The sequence below is a fragment of the Syzygium oleosum genome, unplaced genomic scaffold (genome assembly GCF_021117445.2).
Source record: "Syzygium oleosum isolate NSW1041296 unplaced genomic scaffold, Sole_v2.1 Sole_v2.25, whole genome shotgun sequence".
Taxonomy (NCBI): Eukaryota; Viridiplantae; Streptophyta; class Magnoliopsida; order Myrtales; family Myrtaceae; genus Syzygium; species Syzygium oleosum.
In genome coordinates this window covers 972,140-984,042 of record NW_026607509.1, presented here as the reverse complement: position 1 = coordinate 984,042, position 11,903 = coordinate 972,140, and the positions used below count along the sequence as shown (strand labels likewise).

At 38.6% G+C, this 11,903-nt stretch overlaps 2 protein-coding genes across 2 annotated transcripts; both read right to left on the bottom strand.

Annotated features, from left to right (window-relative positions):
• Window positions 1-468: 468 nt before the first annotated feature.
• LOC130134458 (uncharacterized) lies at window positions 469-1,732 on the bottom strand. The gene has a single exon (XM_056302998.1). It carries the CDS (start codon window positions 1,696-1,698, stop codon window positions 469-471), a length of 1,230 nt encoding a protein of 409 aa, XP_056158973.1. The 5' UTR covers window positions 1,699-1,732.
• Window positions 1,733-2,701: 969 nt separating this feature from the next.
• LOC115674816 (disease resistance protein L6-like) lies at window positions 2,702-5,370 on the bottom strand. The gene is made up of 3 exons (XM_056302997.1): window positions 4,849-5,370; window positions 2,965-3,769; window positions 2,702-2,764 (listed from the first exon to the last, which is right to left on the bottom strand). The coding sequence occupies exons 1-3, from the start codon at window positions 5,364-5,366 to the stop codon at window positions 2,702-2,704; spliced, it is 1,386 nt and encodes a 461-aa protein (XP_056158972.1). The 5' UTR covers window positions 5,367-5,370.
• Window positions 5,371-11,903: the final 6,533 nt, after the last annotated feature.

Below are 11,903 nucleotides of genomic sequence, written 5' to 3'. Positions count from 1 at the left end.
TGTTATAATGGTTTACGAACCACTTATTAATCTTTTTATCATGCAATTACAGCTTACATAAGGAAAAAAAAAACACACATTGGAAAAAAACCAAGTTCAAGGTTCCGGCAAGGTTATTGCGGCAGCCACCAATTTACAGGGGCAAGGGCTCCTTAATATTTTTCAATTGAGGAATACATGGAGAGCTTTTTGGTGGCAAATGACCCAAAAAATGAGCGGAGAAAAGATTGGGTCTCATCACGTCTTATGTACAAGAATTGAAAGAGAGTAAAGGTGGCGCTACTTTTCAATCATTACAAGGGCAAGAACATTATGTATACACACCTATAAGTAGAAAGGACGATGATTGAACAAAGTCGATGAGAGCACAGACATTCGCTTCTCCGAAAGGCCCTAAAATGTTGGACTTGGAACGTCAGGCAGCATCCCGCATTTGAAAACATCCAAACGGCAGTTTTTCCTCGTTCACTATACCAGGGTTTCGTCCGAGTGGCAATTTGATATACGCAACTTTGTCAGATCCTGTAGATCTGGCAGCTCTTTTAATAACGGGCAACATATAATAATTAGATTCTCCAATGATTCTAATCGTTCGATACCTTGAATCTCAACTAGCCGAGGGCAATCACGAACCGCCAAATACGATAGCTTTCTTAAGCATGTTACATGGTATAGTTTCTCGAGGGCTTGACACTCTGACACAATCAATTCGCAAAGGTTCTGCAACTGTCCAAGCGCATCCAGTGGAATTTCTGTTAAGCCCGACCTGCTTACATGTACTCTAGACAAATATTTGAAGGTGCGAAGGCATGACCATCCATCTGTGGACCGAAGATCAAAGAAAGTGACCCTCCAAATATTGGGTGGAAAGTGCTCGAGAGATTGAAAGGTGGAGCCTCGTAACTGGAGACATTGGAGATCGACAAGGGCACTAAACTCCGCTGGCAACACGGTCATATCTGAAAGGTCCAAATTCAACCACGTCAACTTCGTTAACCTCCCAATCCACGGCAAATATGGTGCATGAGGCATTTTAACATATTTAGGACGCTCATGATCGCATAAAACCAGACGTTCTAAGTTTGTCAGGTTTGACAAATCCGGAATCTGCTGTAATCTCGAAGACGAAATTATCAAATCCTCAAGTAGAGAAAGCGAACTAATACTTGGTGGCACTACAGAAATACGGGTTCCTCCTAACCAAAGGCTTTTCAAAGATGATAGTGCCCCAATTTCCATCGGAACTTCTCCCTCCAAAGATTCGCAAAGTGTAGCTCCTAAATATTCGAGCTTCTCCAACATCCCTATTGCCTTAGGAAGCTTTTTTAATTTACATCTATCCATGAGAAGTACCTTTAAACTCTTAAGCTCTCCAATTGAATTGGGTAGCTCTATAATGTCTGTGCCAGATAGTTTCAACTTGACTAGAGATTTCAATTTTCCAATTGACTCTGGAATTATATTCACAGATGAATCACCTAAAGACAACTCTTGAAGACCAGCTATCTCTCCTATTGAATTCGGAAGTTCAAGGAATTCCACATTCTCCATCCTTAGCGTTGATAGACGCTTTAGATTAGCCAATGAGTCTGGCCATGCTTGACGTAAAATGCCTAGATCGAGCGTGGTTGGTCCTCCTTTAAGCATCCTTAAACCAATACAGCCATTAATTTCCAAGTGCTTCAAATGCTGCAGCATACTGAGGGATGGGTCAATTTCAACCAGCCTTCCACAATCCTTCACAATGAGTCTCTCCAAAGTCAAGCATTTAGAGAAGTTAGGTGTCTTGATCAACCTTCTACAACTCACGAGATGCAGAACCTTTAACTTACTTTTCCCCTGTAGAATTAATTATACAAGGATAGACACAAATCGTCAAATTCACTATGCACAAAGAAAAAGAGTAAATGTAAATTGCTTATATTACGTATAACCGTACCATGATTTGGTCCCATCCACTCCAATCATTTGTGATGTCAGATTCTGAAATTTTGAGGACAACTAGATTGCTTGGGGAGAAGTTAATAGCTTGAAACTCTGATGGACAATTTTGCCAAGAGAGCCATCTTAGCTCCAAGAGGAGATTTTGGAAGTCCCCAACAAAGTTTCCTCCATCGAATTCAAGGAACCTTAACTTTACCATTCTCATAATGTCTTCACGTGTAATATTGCACACTTGAGATTGTCCCCCTAGTTTGAGTGCCACTATTTTTTTTGTTCCCTTGCAAAGGAAATTATAGCTCAATTAGCCTAAGCTTTGGTGAACATAAGAAAAAGGTTCATGGATTTAACAAAATATCTTTTCTTTTTATTGTTAAAAAGGCTAGGGAGGAGTCATCAGCTCTATGGGCTACCACAAGGGTCTCACCCCTTCATGGAATGATCGATTTGAACCATAGTTACTCAGTCCACTTATAGGTATACGAGCCTGCCAAAAGCCAAAAGTTCTCTCAACACGAGATAGCAAATGACCAAAGCACAAATTGGTAAGAAGATCGCTCACGATCTAGCTTGAACTTGTGATCTCATGAAAGATAATGTGACCTCTTTACCAATGAGCACCGGTGAGCTACCATGGTCAGTGGTAATTTAACACGATAACAACCTACTTTATTTTCTACACAAAGTGAAAGGTAGAACTTTAGCCATACATACCTCTTTTCTTTGTATGACATCAATGGCTACAGTGGAACACCATATTCTAGTACGCTCTCCGGGATGTTCGATGCTTTCCTTGCGAACAAGATCTCTCCCTAAATCTTTGAGTTGGTCATGCATCCAAATGTATTCATTCATGATCTTTATGAGAGACATGTTAACCAGAACTGTGATGGCCTCATTGGGAAAAAATTCACAAGCTCTCCACATAATAATTGCATCGCTTCTTTGTTCACCAGCCATGTGACATGCAATGTCAAGGAAAATTTGTTTCGGCTCATATTCCAACATGTCATAACTTACCTCCAATATGTCCTGAACTTCTTTGGGAGGCATTTTCTTCAGCTTGGCTGATACATCGTCCCATACTTCTTTGCTCTCGTAGTAAAGTGAGGATCCGATGACTACAAGAGCCAATGGAAGTCCACCAGTGATTTCCACAATTTCTCTTGTTACTCTATCATATTCACGTGGAGGAGCATCGCTCTCAAATGCATATCTACTGAAAAGTTGAATAGCTTCAGAATGACGCATCTCCTCCATTTTGTAGAAGTGACATACTTTAGGATGCAGTGAGGCATTATTCTTGCTAATTTTCAAAAAACTGATGTCCCTAGTTGTCACCATAATTCTACTTCCTTGACCGAACCAATTGCACTTTTCTGCTAGCTTCACAAGCTGGTCCCTTTTATTCAAATTATCAAGAACAATAAGAACTTTTTTGTGGCCACATCTTCCTCTAATCATATTGATCCCGGAGTCGGTATCATGAACCTTTATGGATTTACACTTGAGGATGTCAGACAATAGCCGATTTTGCAATTTCACAATTTTACCCTGCTGTGAAAATTCTGCAACGTCTGAGAGGAAACTGCAACCTTCAAATAGCGAAGCAATTCGGTTGAAAACAACTTTGGCGAGAGTTGTCTTACCGATTCCGCCCATGCCATGTATTACGACAAAACGTACATCAAGAGAGTCTGCGCCTAACAAATTCATCACGGCTCGCACATGAACATCGATTCCAACCAAATGATCAGGCACTATTTGAACTCCTCTCGGCAGTTTCCTTAAAACCTCATCGGTAATAAGTTTTATGAGTTCCCCTTGGCTGACACACAATATATTGAGATTGAGTAATAACATAAAGGACATCAAGTTTCAGGATATTCTGAATGTGAAGTGGGAGTTCACAACAGTGGCGGAAATAGAAAATTTTGGTAAGCGGCAGAAGCAAATTAGGGCCAACATATCTATTTCAACACACACGTATCCTATCTTTTTACAATGAGAAAGGAACGAAATTACGCACACAGAAAGAGAGTACAAGATTGCTAGCAAAATAACCACACTGAAATACACTGTCAGCCTTGACTAATATTGCAAGCATCATGTTTATGCTGTGAACAAAACGAATTCCTGGAAATTTAAACCACCTAAAAATGAATAGCGAACTAGTCACGACTCTCGTCTTCCGTTGCATGCTCGGAACGGGATATACCTTTGTCTCGTAAGATGTATTTGTTTCGTGAAAAATTAATGATTTCTAAAATATTTCTTCCTAAAAATAGTAGTTAGTAGTTAGTACGAATCACTTAGAAAAATTAGCCGACGGATAATATTTTCATTATCAACAATGATCTATGTCTAAACATTTACGTTGATGATAAAAGTATTTTTCGTTGATTCTTTTTTTCTAAGCTATATTAATAATTATTTTTATGAAAATATTTTCTAAAGCATCATCGAATTTCTTGAAGAAAACGCGTCTATCTCAATGAATTTTCTCACCAAAATTATTAATTGAAAGCCTCCACGAACAGCTAAGCCAAATCAATTCTCTCTTCATTTAGTCTTGGCAAACATAAAAACCATTCGGGCATCTCTTAGTTTTTTGGAAAAAACCGTGCTAATCATATCCACTGTCGCATTTATTGATCACTTTGTAGCTCATAAGCTCTCCATAATGTATCAACTCCAGGAAATCAGAAATCCATTTTTTTCCCTTTCCCTACTAAAAGTTCCATAAATTACACTCTAACCACTTAACATGACATGGAGTGTCATCATCCTCAAGATCTGCTTTATAGTCTTTAGGTGTTGCCCTAGGGTTATTGTATTTCTATTTGAAGACATGAAAAAGGAGTGAAGTGTATAGTCTTTAGGGGAAAGCTTTCGAAACTCTCTTACCATCTATCTTTGCAGTGCCATCCTTTGATCGCAGCGACCTCTGTTAGAGCCCCTTTCCACTGTTGCACTTCATCGGAGCCGAACCTGTCCTTATGCCTTTTCAAGGCATCAACGTATAGTCCAGTTCTGAGCTTGACATCTTGGGGATCGACGTCGAAGAAAATGGGAAGAATCACTTTGTCTGTTGATCTTCTCGAGCATTCCACCATGTGGGCGAGCTCGCGAAGACACCATGCACTAGATGCATAGTCTCTGGAGAATATGGGCACGTAAATTCTGGAACCATTGATTGCACGTAGCAGCTCACCTGCAATCTTTTCGCCTTTTCGGATCTCTTCGTCATCTATGAAGACGCGAATCCCAGCTCCATCCAAGAAGTGATAGAGGAAATCGGTGAAATTGAGGCGAGTGTCCGGCCCTCTGAAATTCAAGAACACCTCATATTCAGCTCCCAGAGACTCCCTACCTTCACCCGTCGACGACGATGTTCCTGTGTCCAAGTCCCTTTTTCTCTTCATCGTCACCAACGCCATTAGCTGAGTTGAACCACTTCTGGGATGTACAATTCTTCCTAGTCTGATCAGCGATTCCGGGAGCGGATGCCGTTTGTCAAAGAGCTAAAGAGTGTACAAATCACTTTATCAATTGCAATTTGTTCACTCAATTAGATAGCTATATTTTAAGTTATAACCTTTATATTATACTGAGATACATACTGTATTTATTCTATGATTATGTAAATTAAGTAAAATTTAATTATGTTAAGTAGAATTTACCAATGTAATTAAGTAAGGTATGTTTCAAATTATAAAAAATCTTACTTAAAATTGTATATGTTGTTGTTTTAATTTTTTAATAAATTATTGTAGTTATAAATTTAATATTTCTCTGAGCTTATCATCATAATTTTTTTTAAATTTCAGAATAAACTACATTGTCATCATCCCTGGTTTAGGACTTGATCACCGTCTATGTTGCTTCTTGCTGTTAAAAATTTGCTTTGGTCACTTGGCCGCTTCCTCACGCTATCACATGATAGAGAGCAAACAACACGCAAAAAGAAAACAAAAAGATAAAATGATGTCGTTAACAAAAGGAGACGTTTAGAATGAAAACGAAAGTTGAGCTAGGTTTTTTGGTCGCCAAAGAAATGAAAAGGTAAGTGTACACTCTTTTGATAACTAGCTTAATTTGGTAGAGGATAATTTTGTCTTTTAAGAATCTTCATGGAGAGGGCTGCGACCCTTGCCTATTGGCCAGCCAGGGCCACGACGCCCTCGCCAGCTTAGAGTTGCAAAAAAAGAGAAAGAAAGAAAAGAAAAGAAAAAACAAAAAATTTGCGGTTGACGCTAATTAAGCCACCACGTCAGCAATTCCTGCCAAAATTGGTAAATTGTAAAAAGGTTTAAGACTATATTGACAAACTGTTAAAAGGTTTCAGATTAAATTGGCATAATTAAAATGTTTATGATTAAATTGACAATTGAAAAAATATTTAGAATTAAATTGTCACAATTGAAAGATTTAGGACTGAATTGACCACAGTACAATAGGTTTAAGATTTTTTGGACAATTATCCCAGACAATGACATGAATAGTTCATAAACTTTTGCCCAATGTACAATACCGTCCATGAAATTTTAATATATTTAATGTGGTCTCTGAATTTTAGTTCAATATACAATGTTGTTTTTGAACTTTTAATTTATGCAATGTGGTCCATGAACTTTTGATAAATATTCAAACTAGTCCTTAGACTTAATGAACTTATATCCTTTCATTAATTCAAGTTCATAGACAATATTGAACATTTTCACATAGTTCAGAGACAAAATGAAACACGTGCCTAAAGTTCAGATATCACATTGAACAAATTCAAAATTCATGGACGACATTATACATTGGGCTAAAGTTCAAGGACTATATTGAACAAATTAAAAGTTTAGAGACGACATTACACATTGAGTTCAAATTTAGGGATTATTTATGTCATTTTCTCTTATAGGATTTTCTAAATTTTATTTTCCCTTTTTTTTTTTGGCATCTCAGGACTTCATGAAACCTTCGGTCCGTATTTTGGGAATGGAGCAATTATCGGAAACAGAGGGTGTGAATTGAATTTTTTTAAAATTTCTTAATATATAGTTTGTGGATTTTGTTGTTATCCTTTCCCTTTTCTTTCGATGAGCGGAATTGCTTTATTATTTGGAATAGTGACAATTTATAGGCAAAAGTCAAGAACAGCTTATCCAAAAACTTTCACCGGGTCATCGGATCTACCTGTCGGACGTTCTGCAAGTTTTATTATCACCTCATAAACAAATGTTAGGCCCGCAAAAGAAGAACAAAGGGAGAACAATCACCAAGCATTTCAGTATCGACATCAGACATTAGGTCAACCCATCCGGCCAAGCTACATCGTCATCATTGTAATAGAGTTCTTCTTTGTTTATTTGTCAATCTATGGGTTGTGACGTCGTGTGCTCCACCAGATTAAGATAGGTTACCAAAATGTTTAACTCCTAAATTGCACATTGATGTCCCTCTTATTCTTGAATAATACGTATTTTTCCGGTGGATTAACCTAGACAATTTCCCAGAAACTTCGATGGTGAACGTTTGTATTCTTTTAAAAGCCTTTGCGTCCTTAGTCCTTTGTTTAATCTTTTGTTTCACCTACTGATGAGTTTGTTAATTTTTTGGTGATGACGGCCAAACAAGTTGTGACTAAATTATATAACAAAAATGGCTTCAATAATGGATGGCGTTTGTGCGGGCTGGTCCCCGGGGAATGGTGGCAGATCCTCGGTTAAAAAAAAAAAAATAATAATGGATGGCGCTGATGCCATGGAATACTGCCGGTGATGTCCCGCCGTCGTATGAATTCAAATTGTTTATTTCAAAATAATATAAGGAAAGAAAATTGATATTTTATGTCATAATAATGTAAAAAATATAGAAGAATCCATAGAATGATATTTATGTCATATTGAATTCTCTTCTTTTCTTTCCTCTCGCCCCGTCCAAACATCATGAGTGTCTTTTAATAGAGTTTCTTGCTAGTGCTTTCAAGCCTAGTGTTTGTTTGTTTTGGTCAAACTTTCAAGCCTAGTTTACTTATACCATGATTTCGACGATTGCGGCTAGAGAATCAAGCCTCGGCCGGTTTGTAATATTTTTAGTAACTTGGACCTCGAGGGAAGAAAGATATCTCTTACCTATAGCTTGAGGATTTAGTTTTCTCAATATATATTTTTCCGCATTATTCTAAATCAACAGATACCCTTGTATCCTATTAGGTGAGACTAGTAGGGGTGAGGGGTGAGTGGTTCCCGGTCCGGTCCGGTCCCACCCAAGAACCGGGAACCGGACCGGGAGGACCGGTTCCCATTTTCTAGGACCGAGGACCGGACCGGCTAGTCCTAGGACCGTGGACCGGACCTGACCATCGGTCCGATCCGGTTCGGTTCCAATGGAACCGATCACGTACTTTTAAATTAGGCTTTCTATTTTAAATAAATAAATGTATTTATTTCTCTATTTTCAAATGGAACCAATCGCGTTCTAATGGAACCAATGGAACCAATCCTTAAAAAAATTGGTAAATGCAAGAGGGAATAGATTAGGCTTTCTTTTTTTCTTCAAAAAATTTAAAAAGTAAATATATATATATATATTTATCGGTCCGGTTCGGTCTAGTTCCCACCCTAGAACCGGGAACCGGACCGCCCGGAAACCGGTTCCACTTTTAGGAACCAAACAGACCGATACTCGAGAACCGGTTTCAAACAACCCGGTCCAGAACTATCCGGTTCAACCTTGGTCCATCATGCTCACCCCTAGGTGAGAGGACGGGATCTCGGGACATAAGAGAATGCTGTTAAAGCCAAAGTCGATCCTGAAGGTTAAGAAGCTTTACCGAGTTCAAGATGAGCCCGAGTCATGCGTGTCTTGCATGCACGTAAATGACTTATGAGAAGGTTTTTGAGAAGCATTTACAAGGTTCCTCGTGTTTGAGCTCAAAGAACAGTCGACATAATGCTAAACCCACCCGGCAAAGTTTCTATTTTTTCATTATTGATCCTTCAAACTTCAAAGTGCTGAATGGGTCAACTTCTTCCCTTCTTTTTAATTCAACTTTTTTTTATCTAGACGTATAAAATGGGTCAAGTTGATTTGAAAGAGATTGCCAAAAAAAAAAACACAAAGCAAATTAATAACAAATGTGTGCCGATTTTAGCTTGCAAAATCCAAAGGTGTTCAGCTTTGCTTTTTCTGTCACGTTTTGGCTATGTTTCGCGGTAAATTCGCTGACCAATTGGAATCGAGGCCTGCACTGAGCAATTTGAATGTCACTTCTGAAAAAGCCACGCTAAGGAAAATAAAGGCGTCGCAAGGTCAGAATCCAACCCAACAGATCGCTTCTCTTTTGTCATAAGATCATGGGTTCGATTCGCGTCGTGAACAGACCTCCAAAATGGCTCGTGCTGTGTTGCCCGGTTGCAGCACGTGTCGGGCAGGGAAAACGTCCTGTTTGCTAGCATACCGATGAGATTGCAGTGATGACCTCACCAAGTATATTTCAAATCTAGTTTCAATTGGTCTGGGCCTAAGGGTAGACTTGATCGTAGGCATTCACCAAAGGGACTCACAGGTCGGTCCCAACCCAACTCCAATGTCTGGGTCCGGTCATTTAATGCACATATATTTCGATCATGCATGTCCTAACGACAAGACAAGACTTTTCAATGTTGGGATTGGGCGGGAAAATAAGATGTAATCTTGCCTTTGGAATCAGATATGAAAACTAAGCGCAAATTAGCATATTTCTCTTCTTCGTCTAAAGGCAATAAATGAAACCTGCTAATTTTGGATTTTGTTCGAATAGCCTTTTACTTTATGACTGGCGAATGGCTTTGTGATGTCTTTTTTTTTTTTTCAGTATGGAGCTTTAAAAACTTACACATAAGGACATTTTAAGTAATTTGAAATTATATCAAAATTTTTATAAAGTTTTTCAAGCTAAAATAAATTTTCAATTCGCTGAAAAGGTCAAAATATGCTTTTAACTTGAAAAGGAATAAAACACGATTTGCCCTTTGGTGTTTAACTTGATGACACTTTCACATGAAATAAGGTTTTATTGTGGAACTAAACTCTTTTTGCAAAGACTTATATCTCAGTTTACTCTCTCTCTCTCTCTCTCTCTCTCTCTCTCTCTCTCTCTCTCTCTCTCTCTCTCTCTCTCTCTCTCATTGATGACTGCAAAAAAAAATTAAAATTTATCTTGTAATATCACAAAAGCACATATGCGGAATGCGTTCATGTCATTCATATTCTCTTTTCCTTTCGTCATTCATATATCAATATCGGTATATGATTCCTTATAACCGTTCAAATTGCCACAATTCTTTTCTTTTTTGGTCGAAAAAAACTAGCCTTCATTACTTTTAAGCAAAATCTGAATGACAAGATTGATGGGCATCTTAACATAAAAGGTCCCACAAGGCTTGAAAAGGCTTAGAGAGCCATCATCCTCTTCACGGTGTGGTGATTTCGCAAGTCCCCTTCTATGAGGGAATAGCATCAAATCCCCATATGCTAAAACACAACTTGCAACTAGCCATGTAGTCAACTCATGAAACTGAGACTTTGGGAAGAATTAGGGGTGTGCAAAGGAATTGAGAACCGCCCAGAACTGGACCAGACTGGCCCGGAATTGGTGGTTCCTAAGGATTCTGGTCCGGTTCCCGGTTCTATGTGTGGAACCGCCCACCCAAATCGGACCGGAAATATATTTTTTAATTTTTAATTTTTAAAAAAATGAAAATTCTAAATCCCTAATTTGGCTGGCGCCCCTCCTGGGTGGTTCCAACCGGAAGTTGCACGAAATTATAGCTCCAACAAGGAGAATCCTCACCTGGAAATTCTGCGTAGAGACATCAGCATCTATAGTTGACTGAATCAAGAGAGTTTGCTGCCGTGAGAGTTGCAAATGGCAAAGAACTCAGTAAAAAAAAAAAACTGCACAATTGCAGGAGCTACACAAACAGGGAAATGGACGGGGATTGGCAACGATCTTGAGCTAAAAATGGAGGGAAATTGTAGTTGGTATTTTGACCATTTGAGAGGTCATTTGAGGTGACAAAACGAGGGTCAAAACCTTGATGCAATTGCTGGAAATGCGGAGGGAAGATAACAACTGTAAGAAGGGAAAACATAAACTTTGAATTGCAGAGGAAGAGATAAAGGGACATAACGCCGGGAAACGGACCAGACCCACTCGAGAATCGGACTAGATTGGCGGTTTGATTTCCGGGTGGATCCATGGAACCAACGTACGGTTCTCGGTTCTAATTTTCGAAACCGGTCCTTAGCGGGCAGTTCCCGGTTCTGGGGTAGGAACCCCCCACTTGGACCATGCTCACCCATAGGAATAACACATTGCTAAATTAAGAATATAATTCTTAACGCACACAACGATTATTCTCGTGATATGAGCAATCGATACCTTATAATTTAGAATATTTTGTTTATCGAATATGTCTATGCTCTAGTTAAAAGATACCTTGTGAGCGCTGCTCTCTTCATAGTCAACGATAGGACGACCTTATTGGGCTTTGGGCCTAACTAATATAGGATTCACATTCTAGAACCTCTGTATTGGGCTCTGTCTTGCTCAAATTGGTGACAGAGAAACTCAAATCTTTCGAGGTGCTTTTGGGCTTGATCTAGTGGAACTCTCTGCGTAGACAACTTGCAAACAAATGTTTGATTCTATTCTTTTGTTCCAACGGTTTGGGAACAAATGCGTTTGTTTAATTTTTTGATTCTAGGCACAATTTTGTCAAAAATTATTCCCGAATCAGTTTGGAAACGAGAATCAAGAATAAAAAAGTAGCTTCTTGATTAAGGAACAATTTTGAGAATTAATTTTTTTTCTTCTTCCTTTTCTTGATTTTTAATTTAGCTTCTAATGTCCGGCCCGAGGACCGCCCTCGCCGGATCTAACGAGAATAAAATATTTTAATAAAATATATTATTAATAAAAAATA